This window comes from Acomys minous (genome assembly GCF_964271855.1).
Source record: "Acomys minous genome assembly, chromosome: 8".
Classification (NCBI taxonomy): Eukaryota; Metazoa; Chordata; class Mammalia; order Rodentia; family Muridae; genus Acomys; species Acomys minous.
In genome coordinates this window covers 27,712,107-27,729,297 of record NC_140489.1, presented here as the reverse complement: position 1 = coordinate 27,729,297, position 17,191 = coordinate 27,712,107, and the positions used below count along the sequence as shown (strand labels likewise).

Below are 17,191 nucleotides of genomic sequence, written 5' to 3'. Positions count from 1 at the left end.
CAAGACTGAGGCCCCACTACGTAACTAAAGATGAGTTACATGATTTTGTTTCAACGATTATAGTATGTTCATCAATAGCAGTAATAGTAGGCAGCAGCAGCAGCAGCAGCAGCAACAGCAGCAGCAGCAGCAGCAGCAGCACAAGCCATACCATAGGGCAAAGCAAACATTGAAAGGCTGAGGAACCACAGACAAGCGTGGTTATATTTTCAAAGTTTAGGAAAACCAAAGCTAAAGGGACAAAATGCTGAAAGAGTCAAGGGAGAAAACATCTATAGAGAAACAAAGGAGACCGGAACATTTGACTTCTCTTTAGAAAACAACGTGTGTGAGAAGACAGTGCCGTGGAATAGTTACAGTCCTAACATAGGAAAAGCAAAACCCAGCAAGCTACAAAAAAATATTAACCTTGAATTCTGTAGCCTGTGAAGCCATCCTTCAAAACCAAAGGAGAAATAAAGTCATTCTCAAACAAAAACTGAAAAAGTGTATTGCCAGTAGAACTCCTTCATAAGAAATGTTGAAATAAATCCATTCATGAGAAAAGAGGAAAATGATAAAGGGCATAAAGAAGCTTCATAAAGAACTTTGATGTGAAGTCTAAAAACATTTTATTGTTATGTAGCATGTAACAATAATCAAAAAATTAGCAGCAATAATGTATTTGATTATGTGTGCGTATAACGGAGATAAATAACAATACTGGGGCTGAAAAGAAGAAAATAAAGTTAATTTTGCTGTTTTAAGACTGAAACTTCTTGAAACCGGAGGGTGTTATTTGAGTAGGGTACAAATTGATGTAATTGAATATTGCAAACACAGAAACACAGGAGTAGCTATTCAAAAGGAGAGAGAGAGAGAGAGAGAGAGAGAGAGAGAGAGAGAGAGAGAGAGAGAGAGAGAGAGAGAGAGGTGTATGTAGAAATGGCTCCCTGGTTAAGAGCACTGACAGATCCTCCAGAGGACCTCAGGTTGTTCCCAGCACCTGCACCAGCTGTCTCACAAGTACTTATTACTCCAAACACACACAGTGCCCCCTATTGGCATCCACTGGTTACAGCGTAAAAGCGTGCATACACACAATGATGCACACACATAAATAAATTATAAGATAAATACTTTCAATGGTTTTTTTTAATGAGGTAGAGTTTTGGCCCAGTCATTTGCAACAGGCAGGGTTATTAGCTGATAAAAAACCATTCTAAAAACAACTTAAGCCAGTTTGTGTGTGTTTCTTGCAAGATTCTGATAAGCCTATGATAAGCCCCTTGAAGAAGTCTGGTCTTTATGGGAATATAGCATGAACCTTGCATGGGGCTCTGCAGAGGAAGGACACTGAATGAACAATTGTAAAATAATGACTTAAAAATTTTCTCCTAAAATCTAGAGAAGTATGTAAGATGCTATAGATATTGATAAAATTATGGGTAAAAAAGTCAGGAGAAAGTACTCAGGAAATCTAACTTTTGTTTAAGTAATATTTTTGAGGAAGAAAAAAGTACATATTAAACCATGTTGCTATTACAAATATATTCCTTATTGTTCCTTATGCCTTCTCACAGTGAGTCATGTGTGATATACATTGCTCAAATGTTTTAGTCACAAATTAATATATCACTAATCACATAACAAATTATATATGTGTGTATCTACATGACTGTGTGTGCACACAAGCATGCCCATGTTCAGAAAAGTGTGCACAAGTACACATGTGTGTGTGGCGTTTGTGGTGTGTGTGTGTGTGTGTCTATGTATGTCTGTGTGTGTCTGTGATATGTGTTGTGGTATGTGTGTGTGGAATGTCTGTTTGGTGTATGTGGTGTGTGTGTGTGTGTGTGTAGTGTGTGTGTATGTTGTATGTATGTAGTATGTGGCATATGTATGTGTGTGTGTGGTGTTTGTGGTATATGTTTGTATGGTGTATATGTGGTGTGTGTGTGTGTGTGTGTGTGTGTGTGTGTATGATACTGTTGTTGTTTTAACTAACTTCTTGGAATGTTCCTTAGACTTAGAAAACCTAGAATACAAATCTAACAAAGTAAAGGTCCCTTTTCATGAATCCTGTATGGAACTTGTTAATAAATATGGAAAGTATCTGAAGGTTTACTTTCAACTCATCTTTATTTCCTTGAAGACCCTGGCACACAGCATGAGATTAAAAATAATCTGGCATTGCGGGCTCCTTTGCCCACGAATTCCAAGAAAGAAATATTAAAATGATGGATTCTCTTTTCCTTGTCAGCCTTGAGTGTGTTCCAGCCCAGAGCAAGGTCTACAAGGTTATTTTAAAAAAAATAAACAAATAGAACCAAAGAGTCACTCTATTCTTTTATTCAAAGTTTATTAAAATAGAAGAACAAGTTGTAAAAGCACACATACCACTCAGCACCAATAGTATACCACTCTTCCTACTCACAATCCCCAAAGCCTTTCTCTTTCTCTGCAACTGAGAAGCAGAGACGGGCACACACACACATTTACCTTGCATTGACCCAGCGCTATTTGCAACCTTGACCCAAATGTTCTGCTTGCTACGGAGGCAGAGATGAGAAGAGGCAGACTCGTGTGACAACATCCAACCACAGACTGAGTGAAGACTCTTTCGTCAGTAGTTATCATTCGCACACCAGTGAGCTCAGAACATCTCAGCTTCCCCCTTCCGGTGCCTGGTTACATGGGCTTTTGAGTCTGCTGAAAACATGATACAAAACTAAACAAAACTGGCCAACATTCCCTACCCAAGATCTTTTAATTGCTTTGGTTATAAAGTACTGGGCACATAGGTCTTCTCATCCTCCACTCCTAAGACATCAAAACCACATGGCACGGCCTTGAGAGAATTTTATTTATTTCCCATCCCCTTCTGTGGGCCTCTTTCATTTTTATGTTTACCTGTTTGATTTTTTTTCCCCCCTCAAGACAGATGGGGGAGGGCAGTTTGAGCCAAAATAGTGACTTCATTAAACATCTGCTAGGTCTCCAAAGTCTCAGTAAATATTAAATAAACTCCCCCGAGCCCTGGTGCTGCTGCCTGAGACAGGCAGCGAGCCCTGGCTTGCATGAGCAGTCTTGTTTGGATATCTGTGCATGTTTGCTTTTTTGCTGGTTCAGTCTCACCTTGGAACAGAGCTGAGTCTGTCAAATCAGAGACCTTGTTTCTCGTGTTATCTAGAACACAGGGCATGAAGAAGAGACCCGATGTTTGCTCATCCTCAGCCATTTACTGACTTTCGACAGCCTTCCTCTAAGCATAAAAAAGTTTCACTCCAAATCTTTCCAAATCTGTATGCCTAGCCCTTGGGGCTGGAGACATGGGAGGGAAGGCAATTCCTCCCGGCTACCACTTTCCCAGCTCACACAACCTCAGATTCTTCCTTCCATAAGGGGACTCAGGACAGTCCCAAGACAGTCCCATCATCAAGCACAAGTGGTCCTTGTGTCCGTTCTGGAAGTCCATATAAAGAGCAGGTTTGACTTCCATGTGTAAGGCAAAAGCTGGAGTAGAAGGGCTCTCGTTTGGACCTACATTATACATATGTTAAAAAGAAAACAGCTCCTAGACTTAAAAGGCATGTCAATTTCCACTCAGAGAGATGATATTGGATGTGTTCTGAAAACTCTGAAGTGCTGGCCCAAGTCTTCATTTATCCCTCAGTGGGACCGAATCAGCCTAATTTCCCCCCTCTGCAGCCGCCAAGGGATTCTAATTAAACCTATTTTCCAAACCATCAGTCAGAGGTCGGGTGGAACTAATGTCCAGGTTGATCCGCTTACAATTTACATAATGGGAAGGCCTGTGCATCAGCAAACCCCTCTGCTTGTGGATGGAGGCTACAGGGCGTACCAAGGGCAGTGTGCATTCACCTGAGAGAGTACTCTGTAAGGCATCAACACCATCCTCAACCTTCCTCTCCAATATTTCATGGAGGAATCCCCTGCCTGGGACCTCACCGCATTTTATAACTTTTATTCAAAAACCTAAACAGTAAAATACATTCAGGCAAAGGGATCAGAAGGTGTCTGTTGACTGTTAGAATTTAACTATATTAACAGACCACTACAAAACTAATAGTACCAAAATTCAGGGGCGTGATCTATGAATGACACAGGAGCAAAGATCTAAAGCATAAATAGATTTAACACACGTGTTAAATGACCAGCACTTTGGCAACACAGAGAAAGAACAATGACTTGTTTGCCTCCACAGAGGTCCATAGTTGTGCGGAGTATGTCTACATTTGCTGGGCAGGCACTTCGCTTCATCGATGCCCATTCAAGAAAGTCATTGTCCAGATTACCTCCTCTAACCGATAAGCAAAAGTGAGTTTTGAATAGGTCGAAGATGTCTTCCACACACTATTTGAGAAATCCAGATGCTAAGGTAAGTTCTGAGAAACTAATTTCAATAGTACACAGGCCATTTCAGTTTCTGGTAGACAGGTCAATTCAGCTGAAAAGTATAAACTGATATCCCTATTAAATATATCCTATAGGGGGAAATGTATATGCTCTAAGAAAAAAACCTCCAAGACACACGAACATGCATACATACATTTGTGAGAATATATGTACGTATGTTTGTGTGTTTTCTTGTGAGAATTACAACTACAGCTCTTCAGAGGAATATGCCTTATAAAGAGCTCAGTAGGTAAATCAGTACTGACCCTAATAGTGTCTCTGAGCACAAGTGCTGAGTATTGGTTTTCTCATCTCTGTGCGAATGACTTCTTGTTAATTTTATAAAAGGCACGTCATAGGAACTCATAGAAGTTTACATTGTGATAAACAAGTTATATAATTACAGGCTTATCATACTCGGGAGACCAACACATTCTACATAGTACAAGATTCCTGAGCTCTGCCAAACCACTTTCTTCCTGGGCCCCTTCAACAAGTTTTCTTTCAGTGTTTCTGCCATGTTCTCCTGAACGTGTCTGTGTCCCTGACATATCTTTGTATGTTGGCTTCCTCCTCTTCCTTCCTCCATTGGCCTATCCTCCAAAAGACAAATTGTATGCACATACAACCTTCTCTTTCTCTAAAAATGTAGCACAACTGGGTGATTTTTCCCCATCATCTCTTTTCCCCAGACAACTAGCATCACATTACCCAAAACTCAACCCCCCACCCACTCTGACATTCTGTTTCACACATAGGAACCAAAGGGGACATCTGTGGACTATAATGTGGGTGTTCTGCAGCCAAATTTCCATTTTGCTTCTTTAGGGAGCCACATCAATCTCAACCCCATTTTGAAGATTAAAATCAACGAGGAATCACTGATAAGCCCTGATTGTAGGCCTTAATATTTTGGGGGAAATCTGAAGTAATCTATCTTCAATATGATTTTACAATAGTTAGGTACTGTTGCATTTTGGAAATTTACTTTGTTTCTTTGTGGGTGTCTTTTACAGAATTTAAAACCCTGGCAATCTTAGATGCTGCCAAAAGGGTTAGCCACAATGCTGCTTTAATGTCTAGACAATATTCTGGGCTAGTGATCTTATTTATTTCTTGCTCCCATTTAAAAAAAAATAATACTCTTGTTTCATCCATGCCACTTCCTGTTTTCCTCATTTGGGACAACTATTTCAATAAGCTATCTTTAACTTCAGATTGTCTTTCCCCATATAGTTCAATTTTATGATTTAATTATTGAATGTAACAGACACAGAAACTCTTGATTTGGCAAGTAACTATAATCATATTTTAAGATCTGAAAGTCTTGAGTTTAAAAAAAAAAACACTTATGGTACAACATTAGTTGATTTTTTTTTTTGAGGCTACAATCCTTAGGAGCTACTTGTAGATAAAGCTGTGTTATCTTTATATTAAGAGAAATGTTTTCGTAGATATAATTCATGTTTAGATGAAGAAACCCTTATCCCTAAACTTCAGCTACTTGAGGACAGGGCAGTAGTTGGATGGCTTGGGTACCCGCCTCCTACACCCTTCACTTAGCATCCAGAGAAAACAACTCTACCAAGGTTGAGAATGGAGACGGGGTGTAGAAATTTGGCAGGAACAGCCCAGCATCGCCAGACCCCTGGATTTTCACGTAATGGTTATCATCCACCCATATGGGTGTATCACGTGCAGCGCCATACACTCACGCTCTCCACATTAGAAATGTTCACCTATTTTTATCTTTTCCACTGCCCATTTCCTCTCAGTCTAGGTGCATCGCCACACACCTTGTTTCCATGTGCATCCTCCCTGTGCTATTTTCACTCAACCCCTTTCCTTTCCCAGCCGTGTGCCTGTTTCCATGCTGGCGTCGCTGAAGGACACTCTGCTCCCTACAGCTTCCAGGTAAAACACTACGCGATTTCCTCATTTTTCTGCTTCCTCGGTCCTTGCTTATCAAGTTCATTTTCCTTGAAAGTGTTATCAAGTGCTTTCTTCATGTGCCAGATTTCCAGTGTCATTTTAACCACCCAGGTTGCCACCACCATTCTTGGTTTATCTACACATATAACTTGGGAATTCTGGGCTACAGAGACTAGCACGGGGCACCGCATGGCTAGAATTAACATTTCAGTCCTAACTGCATGGCATGGCTTCTAGATCACATTTTAAGTATTTGGGGGGGGGGGAGCACTTTCTAGTTAGGTTTGTTCCTGGTGAATAAAGCTGAGACAATCCACTCATGTAGTAGCTCCCTTAACAGTAAATATTCTGGGAACACTTGCCCTCTGGTCCCAAAGCACACATACGGCAGAATCATTTCTTTTGCAAATAAGAATGAGCACACACTGCATCGGCATTTCTTGCACTCCAACTCTCTCAGAAGGAAGGCAACAGTGCCGATGGATGCCATTCGTGTTCTAAAGGAAGTAAGGGATGTGAAGAGGTTCATGGTCTTCTGACAGATACCTGCCCGCCCCGCCCCCTCCCCCCCACCACACATCTTTCCGTGAGGCAATGGGATTCAGTTGAAATAGTAGATTCTGTTCACTTCTCAACTTCATTTTTACATTTTGTTTTAAATAATAAACTCTATTACAATCACACACATACACACACACACCTTTAACCAGCTAATCTAGAATTCATCTCTTGCTGAAATTCTTCTCCAGCCAACTCCGGACTTCTTGAAGGTTGTAGCTGAAGGGGCCTTTTCCCCCCAAATAAGCGATTTTCTGTCTCTGCACGATGCACACACGTTCAAAGGCTACCCCGTAAGCTACGTTGGCATTGTTGTCCATGCGGTCAGCCACAACTTGACACTGGGGCGGCAAGGAGAAATGCTCCAGGAGCTGGTGAGCTGCTGCACATCGGTCCTCTTGGTTCCGGTGCCTCTTCACCTCAAAAGACAGAGAGGAGTCCCCAGGCACTGCCCAGCCATCTGAAGGGTGAGCCTCATCAATGTACACCAACAGGAAGTCGGCCACTGATGAGAATTCTTCCACGAGCTGGCGGAAGGCTGGCAGTTGCCTAGTGAAAGGTGGTCAGGTGGCTGAACCAAAGTTGACCACCAGTGGGCGCTCTCCACTGGCAAAGTCAAGGAGGTGGCATTCGGCCCCAGATGTCTTTTCCACGGCATAATTGTTACCAGCTTCAGGACTGGACACATGCACCACACTGGAATTGGGAGCATCTTCACCCAACTTAACCTGATAAGGAAAAAGAAAAAGAATTACTGCTTTAAATACATTGCTGCTTCAATTTACTTTAAATACAATGGTGTGCGTGTGTGTGTGTGTGTGTGTGTGTGTGTGTGTGTGTGTGTGTGTGTGTGTAAAGGCAACATAAGACATGGTCAAGAGAAAATAAAAGTCTTTAGTTCTGTATATTCATTGTATGTATTTTTACTCCATCTCTGACGATAGTGGAGTTAACTGTTTTCCTAATTAGCTTGATTCAGGTGTTCTTTGCTCTCCTCGCTTTTCTGCCAGTACCTGGCCGGCATTTTAGAATGAATGATTAATTGACTTCATTTTAAAAGTTAAACGCAAATGGTCTACTTTAAGACAAATTATCTTGATTTTGGAATAGAATACCTCTTTCTGAATTCTAAAGACCTGTGTTTTCACACACGAGTTTATTTTCTTGTTTCCCTTCTTTTAAATAATAATTAAAGCCATTTATCTACCCATTTATTTATTATGTACCATGTGTGCATGTGTGTGATAGCACTTGTGGAAGTCATGGGATAACCTATTGTCGTCAGTTCTCTCCTTCCACCCTGTGGGTCCTTGAATGCAGATTCAGCTTATCAGAGTTGGCAGCAAGCATTACCCATTGAGCCATTTCACCAACCCAATCTAAGTTGTCTAATCTCAACCAATGGACCAGGATACAAGTGGGTTCTGTCTCTTGGCAGAGCCGGGCAATCTATAATCCATCATTTGTAAGTATGACTCCTCCCATGTGCCCTTGTCAGTGCTTTCCCACCTGGAAAATGTAGGCAATCCTGCCTGCTTTCCTATGTGGCTACTGGAGGAAGCTGAGCACAAGAACTCTATAAAGGGCTGCAGACAGCACCTGCCACGTAGGCAGGCATGCTGTCACTCTTCTTGGGAAAATCTGTGCAGCTACTGATCACATTATGCATGTTATGCCTAGAAGCTTATAAATATCTCTGAAAAACAAAAAGGACAAGAGAAACAGCTACGCCACAATCTGATTTTCAGTTAACTTCTCACTTTCTATGTGTTTGGTGTTCTTCCCTCGCCTAATCTAGGAAGACCCAAACCATGTGTTTTTCTACCATATAAGTGAATAACAAACCCCTCAGAATAATAAGTATTCAAATACAATGCACGCTGACTAAAATTGTCCAGCCTAACACCTTAGCATGTGGGTTTAAATAGTTGAGCACAGAATACTGAAAGATAGTGGCCTTTGGATCTGTAAATTGATAATAAAAAGCATGGAACAGAAAAGAGCCAATTACTTCATTCTGAATTAATACAATTGGATTTCCCTTTAGGATGGTTTAATAAAAGTTAATACCATTAGCGATGGAGTACAATTGATTTTTATACACTATCCTTAATATTACAAAACACTTCCAACTACATTGACTTATTTCTCTCATATAAATATACTCACATATAAAACTGCTGTTAATTGAAGCTACTTACAAGTGACTTGCGGAAGATCAATGATGCGCACAGATATAAAACACTCAAGAGATTTCATTTAGCTGCTTCAATGTCAAGAGGTATCTCTTTTTAACTTAGGGAAAGAGTCAAAGTGCTTTCTTTCTCTTCCCAAAACTCCTTAAAGGGAAGATTTGAAATAGGCACTATTTTGAGCAGGACCCCTAGGCCCAGATATGCCCATCATAATGTTGCTCAAACTATGGCACCAGCCAAGGACAATATGTGCAGTAAACTTCAAACCCCTACCCATATCTAGCCAATAGACAGGACATTCTCCACAGTTGAGTGAAGAGTGGGGACTGACTTTCACACGAACTCTGGTGCCCCATATTTGACCACGTCCCACGGATGGGGAGGCCTGGCACTCAGAGGAAGGATAGCAGGCTACCAAGAAGAGACTTGATACCCTATGAGCATATACAGGGGGAGGAGGTCCCCCTCAGTCACAGTCATAGGGGAGGGAAGTAAGGGAAAAATGGGAGGGAGGGAGGAATGGGAGGATACAAGGGATTGGATAACAATTTAGATGTAATATGAATAAATTAATAAAATACATTTAAAAAGAAATAGGCACTATTGGTTGTGCAAAATAAATATTTAAATCATAATCTTTTTTAAGATGTGATTTAAATAATATATTTTGACTCAGTAACAACTAGGAAGAAAATTGCCTTATGAATCATCTTGGACATTTGACAAGCAACATTATAGAAATATCATAATTTGTCCATGACATAGTTAACGCCACTAGTCTTTGAGGCACTGAAACACACATTAAATGTAAAGACACACATTTTAAGTATGTGATGAGCTTTAAAGTCCTGTGGTCTCTTGATAGTTCTTCCTAGTTCAGGCTGTAAATAGGCTTTCTGTTTCTTCTGACTTCCCTTTGCATAATAAAATACTTCTTCCTAGACCAGGTTGTGAATAGGCTTTCTATTACTTCTACCTTCTCTTCATACAGCACAATGATTGCAGGACTGCTTTCAACAACGCAGGCTGTGCAATGTTTCTCAACAGTCAGCGATAAGAAGGCCTGGATGCATTCTGATGAGCCTGTTGTAGATACTGCTTGTGAGGTCAGAAATCCATACATGGAGGGAGAATAATCTCTGTACTGCAGCCTAGAGGGTTCATTCAGGGTGAAAGAATCCATCTGCATTTTGGATCCATTGTTGAAGCCTATGAACAACTCTTGTGGGCTTGATAAACAGGGCTGGGTCTCCCTGGCTCTCCCCCAAGCAGACCCGCTGATCCTTGCGTTCCTCTTGACTATTATTCACCTGAACAATCCAATCAGATGTTTTGGTCACAGGTGATCTCTTGTGACCTGCAGTTAGTGTCCTTGGAAAGCTTAAGTGCGTGTCACTTCTTAGAGACAGTGGACAGTTCTGCCTCACAACTCTTTCCAAAACAAAGAAATTTTAGTCTCTAGATTTCCTTAGAAAACACAGGACAACTATCATACGCTGTCACACTCCAAATTGGAACCTTAAGGGAGGCAACAAACTCATAGTGTCTCTGGTGGTGGAGGAGGATCTCGTTACAGTCTGCAAAATACAGACTTAAAAGACCTTGGTTGAGTGGATTATCGATACAATGTTGGTTGCTTTAATCCTAGGTCAGGTAAGATTTTTTCACTGAAGAGCAACCTTGACCCTCAGTGAACACAGTCATAGTCAGATGCTGGACAAACCCACTAAAGCATGAATATTCAGAAATAGGTACCCTGAACATTCCCCCAGAGACCTGCTGTAATCATCAATGATGTCACTGACATATTCTTAACTATTTCTGCTAACCAGAAAACCAGAAAGAAATATGATCAATCCTCTTTATGTTGTTCTGCAGCTCTGGGACCCTAGTGAACACTAAGAAGTCATATGTGAATACCTCATTCATGAAGGTCGCTTGCTAGAGAAAATGCATAGGCAAGATTAATGGTACTAATAAAATTAAGTGTTCTAGGGCACCTGGTGAGCATCCATATAGCCTTGGGTCTGAGTGCCAGCACCACAAAATAAGCATATGCATGCACATGAGCATGTGCACACACACACACACACACACACACACACACACATGGGGGGTGGGGGGGGGTACTCACACCTATGGTGTATAGGCCCAGGTGTGAGTAGACAGATTTTATAAGTTTCATAAATTAATCATAAATTCATTCATCTTTTCTAAAACCTGATAAGGGATAAGTTGGCTCAATTTAAAAAAAAAGACTTAATCTTAAAAAGAAACACTTTAAAAACTTATTTCTGTTCATTGTCATCTCTTTGCACAATCACTATGAAAATGAAATTTCCATTAGATTAGAATTCCCAATGGAGAATCTCTTGGTTTTTTGGTTAGAAATCCTGCTGAGAAGGAATGGGAGAAACTCCACTATCTGCACATTGGAAGGCAAGAGCAAGCTATTCCTTGACACAGAGCCAAAATGATGAAGATTATAAAGTTGGTCCCATAATAACATCAAGGCTACAAGAAAGACACTCAACAAAAACAAGTCATCCCCTGCTACTTGCAAACTGTTTTTATTTCCCACAGTGGCACAGAAAGTCTCCTGGCCACAAGTTACCTATCATCTTAATTTCTGCTTCTTAGAGGGTTTGTGTTTGGTTTTTGTCCTTAATGAGACATATTTGCCAAAGAGGCATTCAAAAGGCATTTTTTTGCTCTTGCGGAAGAGTAATTAGGTCGGTACCTCTTTCCCTGCCAGCATCAGCCGCCTAAAGAGAACCCTGCCTAGTATTTAATGCCCAAACACAAGAAGCATCATTTCCACTAATTGGTCTTGAAGTTCCGATGTTCCCAAAGGGTCTCTTTATTTTGCAAGGATCAGAAAGGACGCACGTAAAATGCGATAGCGTCACCAGTGACCTTCATCGCTCTCATCTGTGCTATTAGAGCCATCCTTTCTTATATTTTTTTCAGTAGACAGGAACAGAATGTTAACTATGGGAGTGAGGAAGCATTTGCAAGTTTACGACAGATGACATCTCCTGGCCAAGTTCAAAGGTCATCTTTATAAATGTAAGCAAAAGCATAAACATTTAACACATACAAAAGTTTGACTCACTTGGTGGGTACTTAGGGGAAAGAGGATAATGCTGGAAGATGCAGATCCAAGGGAAATATGGAACCATTCGTTGAGTGAACTGGAAATAAATATAGTATATACTGCTAACCTTGTGGATTTTTTTCCCTCCTTTTCACAACCTAAAGAGGAGCTTTTGAGTAACATATCACACCCTCTCATGATGAGTAGTGAAACAAATTATAAAGATGGGGGACGGGCATGTACCAGAATATTTACACAGACTTTTTGTCATCGAAAGCTCAGGGAATTTCCAATTCTTTAACATAATGGTCAGGCTACACCAAAGTCCTTAGAAACATGGCCAAACAATCATTAGGGAGAGCTTTAACCATTGCCTCTCAGAAGGGCCAAATGAAGCCGACTGGAAGAGCAGCCTACCTCCTCCATCTTCTGGGTTAAGTTCTCTTTTTTTGGGCTACTCTTTTTGAATTGTACCTTGGAAGTGAAGCTCAAAAGCCCTATCGTTTTGCCATGTTTTATCCAAGTGACAGACAAGCTCTGGCTGTGGCCTTCTCTCTGTACTTTTAGGACAGTTTCTCTCTTTAAAGAGCCACTTTTCACTCCAGAAGCCCAGTGTCAAAAGGCTTGAGGTGAATGAAAAGAAGAAGAATGTTAAAGAGACCCTTTCAAAGCCAAAATTATATGTTCCAATGAGCATATTTTCTGTGCCATGCAACATTAGACACACAGAAACAAGTCTGCTTCTCAGCATCTATACTGTCTGCTTACTTTTACATTTCATTTAGGTAAGAGCCAAGAGAGGACAGCTTGTTTACTGGTTGCATTTCTGAGTCTTTGAGCATCAACAGAAAGGTACAATGTCCAACAAGCAAAGACACAAAGGAAACTTAAATAACAAATATTGTTAGTTGCCTCAACGCTTTTCCAGTTTCTAGATTTCCTTTTCAATCTAAATTGCACACAGACCTCCTAACCATTTTCAAGCCCATGTGACATTTGATAATTTCATTATAAAGTTAATTTTAAGTCATTTTTAAAATTTTAGTGCAGTTTATATTAGTACTATTTCAGTCTGTTCTTCCTTCTTCCCATCCCAGCTCCTGTCTATGTCACCTTTTTTTGTGTGTGTGGATAAATACAGCACCTCTAAATATCCTCCCAAACATAATAGGTGACATTCACAACCAAGAGAGTTGGGATCTCTCTAATTGAATCTCTTGTAGACACACCCCTCATCCTGGAGAAATCTGCTTCAGGGTTGGCAGGTGCCAAATAATGCAAGTCAAGATTGTGAAATGCCAAGATGCAATGTTCCAGCATCTATGGAACAGGCATGCCTAAAGACAGCATGCCACGGATGGCACAGCACTTGGCAAAGGATTCAACCTGTTTGAGAGGTTCTGGATGAGCTTCTGAGGCCACCACCTCTACAACAACAACAGCCATACGCAAAGACAGAAGAGGAAAGAATTGAGCTCAAGTTGAACTCCTGATTTCTTCACTCATCTGTTCATTTCACACTTAGCCCATTCTACTCTCTGGGTGAGTATTTTCCTGGGGTTTCTTTTGCACGTAGTAGCAATTGTAAAAATAATTAAAAGCACGCATAATAGCATAAGTTATTAACTTGGTCACTAATCAAATCAGTGGGCAGAGGCAAAGAAAATAAAAAGAGGAATACACAAACCAGATGCCAAAAGTAAAAACAAATCACTCATCTTTCTCAATTCCCATGGACACGAACAGCAACATATCACAACACAATGAAACACTATACAGTAGTGAAAAAAAGACACAGTGAAGTTTATTACAGAGGCATTTGCTGGCTTTTTCCATTTCCAGTTCAATTATCTGCTTCATGATTGTGGGTGTGTAGCCTCCAAAGTTGATATGAAAATATTTATATTCTGTACATGTACTTGTGGGTAAAATTCTTCAAAAATCACTTTTATGTTTTTCTAAGCAAAAGTCCATTGTCTTTCAAAAAGTCAAGCTTTTAATGTACTGAGGCCAAGCCCCTAATACTCCATACTATCTAAGACATATGTGTAGTTGAGGGAATTGACTAATTAATAATATTTTAATGTACAGGTGCAATGGCCCACTCCTCCAAACTCCTGACACCTAAACCATACATACAAAGGTCACCTTCTCTTCCTTCTGTGTGCACATCTGCAGGAATGGAATTATCTATCAGTATCTCCATGCCCATACTTTTCATTTACCCCTACATATATGATATAACTGAGCTTTAAATAGTGGAGACTCGGGACATCCATTCCCATTGTGATGACAGCATTCCTTGCTATGAAGAGACTCGACGTTTGACATGCCCTCAACAGAGCATAAGGGGACCTTCCCAGGTTACTCAGAATAAGGATGCCGCAAGTCATGCAGAACGTCCCTGTTCACAAAAGGCATTTTCTTCCTCGACACTTCCTTCCAAGTGAAATACCCTGCCCTGAACTCTTTACTTTTCCCTCCCTGGCACTTGTTTACTTGTCCACTGTTTATTGGGGAAGGACTCCTTTCTGTCCTCCTCTGCTGTGCTGGGTTTGCATCATGGTGTCCACCGTGCCACCTGCCTGAAGTGTGCCACTTGGTTGAGCATCTGGCTTCTCTGTTCCTTCCAAACTCCCTTCTCTGACAAGTTCTGCTAGTACTGCCAGAGACATATTTCCTCTTTTTATAGAAACTTTCCCCACAAATTCATTCATCCTGCCTAATGCACAGGATGTTTCAGGAGTCCCAGGAACTTTAGGGATGGGAGCAAAGGTCTAGAGGACCGTACAAAAGAATTCCACTTTGCCCTGACAGATAACATTTGGAAACGTTCCCCCAAATCTCCTAGCAGCAGAAAGGCTGGAACGCCAGAAGTTTTCACTTCAATACAACAATGAATGACTCACCCTGGTGTTTCAAAAGCTGACGGGAACTCACCTCCCCCAGGTAAGGGAGGTCACTTCTCTAATGCCCAAGGCCTGACATTGGAATGCGCCATCCACCCATCAGCGCTTTCTATGGTAACTTACTTGTTGATTTCATTCCACATGCAAAGTCTGGATTTCTGACAGCCCATTCCTAGATCGTTCTTTTGCAAACTGATACTGAATAAAGAGGTATCCACAAATTCCAGCCAAGTCTGTTGTTGTACTGGGTTTGCTTTTATTTGCTCTTATCTCAAGAAATGAAGGGGTTACCACCACCATTATCATCTATTTAACTCCGACCATTTCAGCAGAAAGAAAACATTACTACATCTCACACAGCCTCCTGTCAAGTAAGCCAGCAGAAGCCAGCTCATGCCAAGAGGAAAACAAATGAAGAAAGTGCGCAGAGCGCCCCCCCCTAAAGTTCTGATTTTACCCAGAGTTATTTTATACCAACATCAAACCCCTAAGCTGCTAAATCAGAGCAAACTAGCAGCAGCTCTCATTAAAGACTCCTGCTGAGGTCACCCAGAGTCAAGATGGCTCAATATCTGTCACTCCTAACTCTAACCTGTGCAACAGGTGTCCCAAGTGGCATTGAGACTCCCTTGAACATAATCACTGGGCAGGCCACCCCAGATAGGATCCACCATGGCCTGTAGCCCCACACCTTACACTTTCCTGGCCCTGCCAACCTAGAGAGCACCGTGGGTGCAGCTCACCTGTTTGTAGGCATCTAGAAGGAAGCTCTTCCAGACACAGCGCAGTCCCTCTGAGGTCAGCATGCGCCGCCACTCTCCACGAGTGGACTTGGAGCGGCTGAGAAGCAGCGCCACGTGTTTGAGCAGAATGACGGAGTCATAGAGCGCCAGGAAGAGACAGTTGGAGAAAAAGACTGGCAGAATCTGCAGTGTGATCAGCAAGTCTACGCTGAGGAGTCCCATCTTCTTTGCCTCCTCAGTCAGTCCCCTGTGCGCTCTGCTTCCCCCTTCCCCCTCTTTTTGAAAAGGAAGGTGGTGGAAGAGGAGGTGGGAGACCAGGATGGAGGTTGGGAGGGGTGGGGGCAGACGGAGAAAAACTAAATTAAAAGGAAGCCCAAGTTGTCTCTTCTTTGAAAGAAGCAGAAATGGCAAGCCCAAGTTCAGTCTCTGCAGCCCAGCAGTTGGAGTGTGCCCATCAATTCATTCAATTCCGAGATGCATTTTTTTTTTCAGGAATTAAAATGTTAAAAAAAAAAAAATCCAAAAAACTAACTGGCGTACCAGTCCCTAATCCAGTTACCCTTGTCAGAGTCCGTTAAAGACAGGAAGCTCTACTTTCATTTCCAGGCACCTATGAGACAGCAGAGATGGTAAAAATTTCTTTTAGCTTTTCATGTCCCTTTAAACGCAGTCTGGCTTCTTGCACTGCCAATTTCTTAACTGTGCTGTTAAGAGTAGGGTTTGTTTGTTTTTTCTGTCTGTCTGTCTGTCTTTACTCCGTTTTAAACATACTTTCTCTTCTCCTCCTCCCAGCCTGTCTTACTCTGTCTGTCCTTTCTCCAGGTTCTCCAGGAGTGGCTGAGTCCTCTGCCCCCTCCCTCTGGCTTTTTCTCCTTACTATCTTCTGCCTCCTCCGCTGCAGAGCGCCTCTCTCCGCAGCTCAGTGAGTCTCCCTGAAGCCTTTTATACATTCCCTGGCTAATTGCTGCAATAGAGAAATGAAAGCCTAATCTTGCTAAAGATCTTGACGTCATTGAGAAAGAGGGCTTTACTTTGGCCAGGAGTGCAGTGAACAGAAAAGCAAAACTCAACAACTTTTTTTTTTTTTAAAGAAGGGGTGGGGAAAAAAGACAGTGGGATTTTGCTTTGTGATTTAAAGGGAGAGAAAGAAAAAAAAAGTTACCTTTGACAGCTCTCAGGAAATGCTTCCAAACTTAAAGAAAAGTGATTTGTAGATGAATATGTTAACACTCTCCTTTGATTTATCATTTTTATTAACTTATCAGGAGTTTTGGCAAGCAAGACTCCTGGCAGGCAGGTAGAAAAGAGAAAGAGTGATCATAGATGTTCTTTGGGCCATTTTTTAAAAGGATATTAATG

The 17,191-nt window shown here is 41.4% G+C and overlaps 1 protein-coding gene across 2 annotated transcripts; it reads right to left on the bottom strand.

Moving 5' to 3' along the window:
• Positions 1–2,316: 2,316 nt before the first annotated feature.
• Positions 2,317–16,850, bottom strand: DIO2 (iodothyronine deiodinase 2). Of its 2 annotated transcripts, XM_084792830.1 has the most exons (3): positions 16,710–16,832; positions 15,833–16,442; positions 2,317–7,616 (listed from the first exon to the last, which is right to left on the bottom strand). In XM_084792830.1, exons 2-3 carry the CDS (start codon positions 16,052–16,054, stop codon positions 7,053–7,055), a joined length of 786 nt encoding a protein of 261 aa, XP_084648956.1. In that variant the 5' UTR covers positions 16,055–16,442; positions 16,710–16,832; the 3' UTR covers positions 2,317–7,052. The 2 variants fall into 2 exon arrangements, with proteins under 2 accessions (XP_084648956.1, XP_084648955.1); XM_084792829.1 differs by having other exon boundaries at positions 15,833–16,850.
• Between the last annotated feature and the right edge of the window lie 341 nt (positions 16,851–17,191).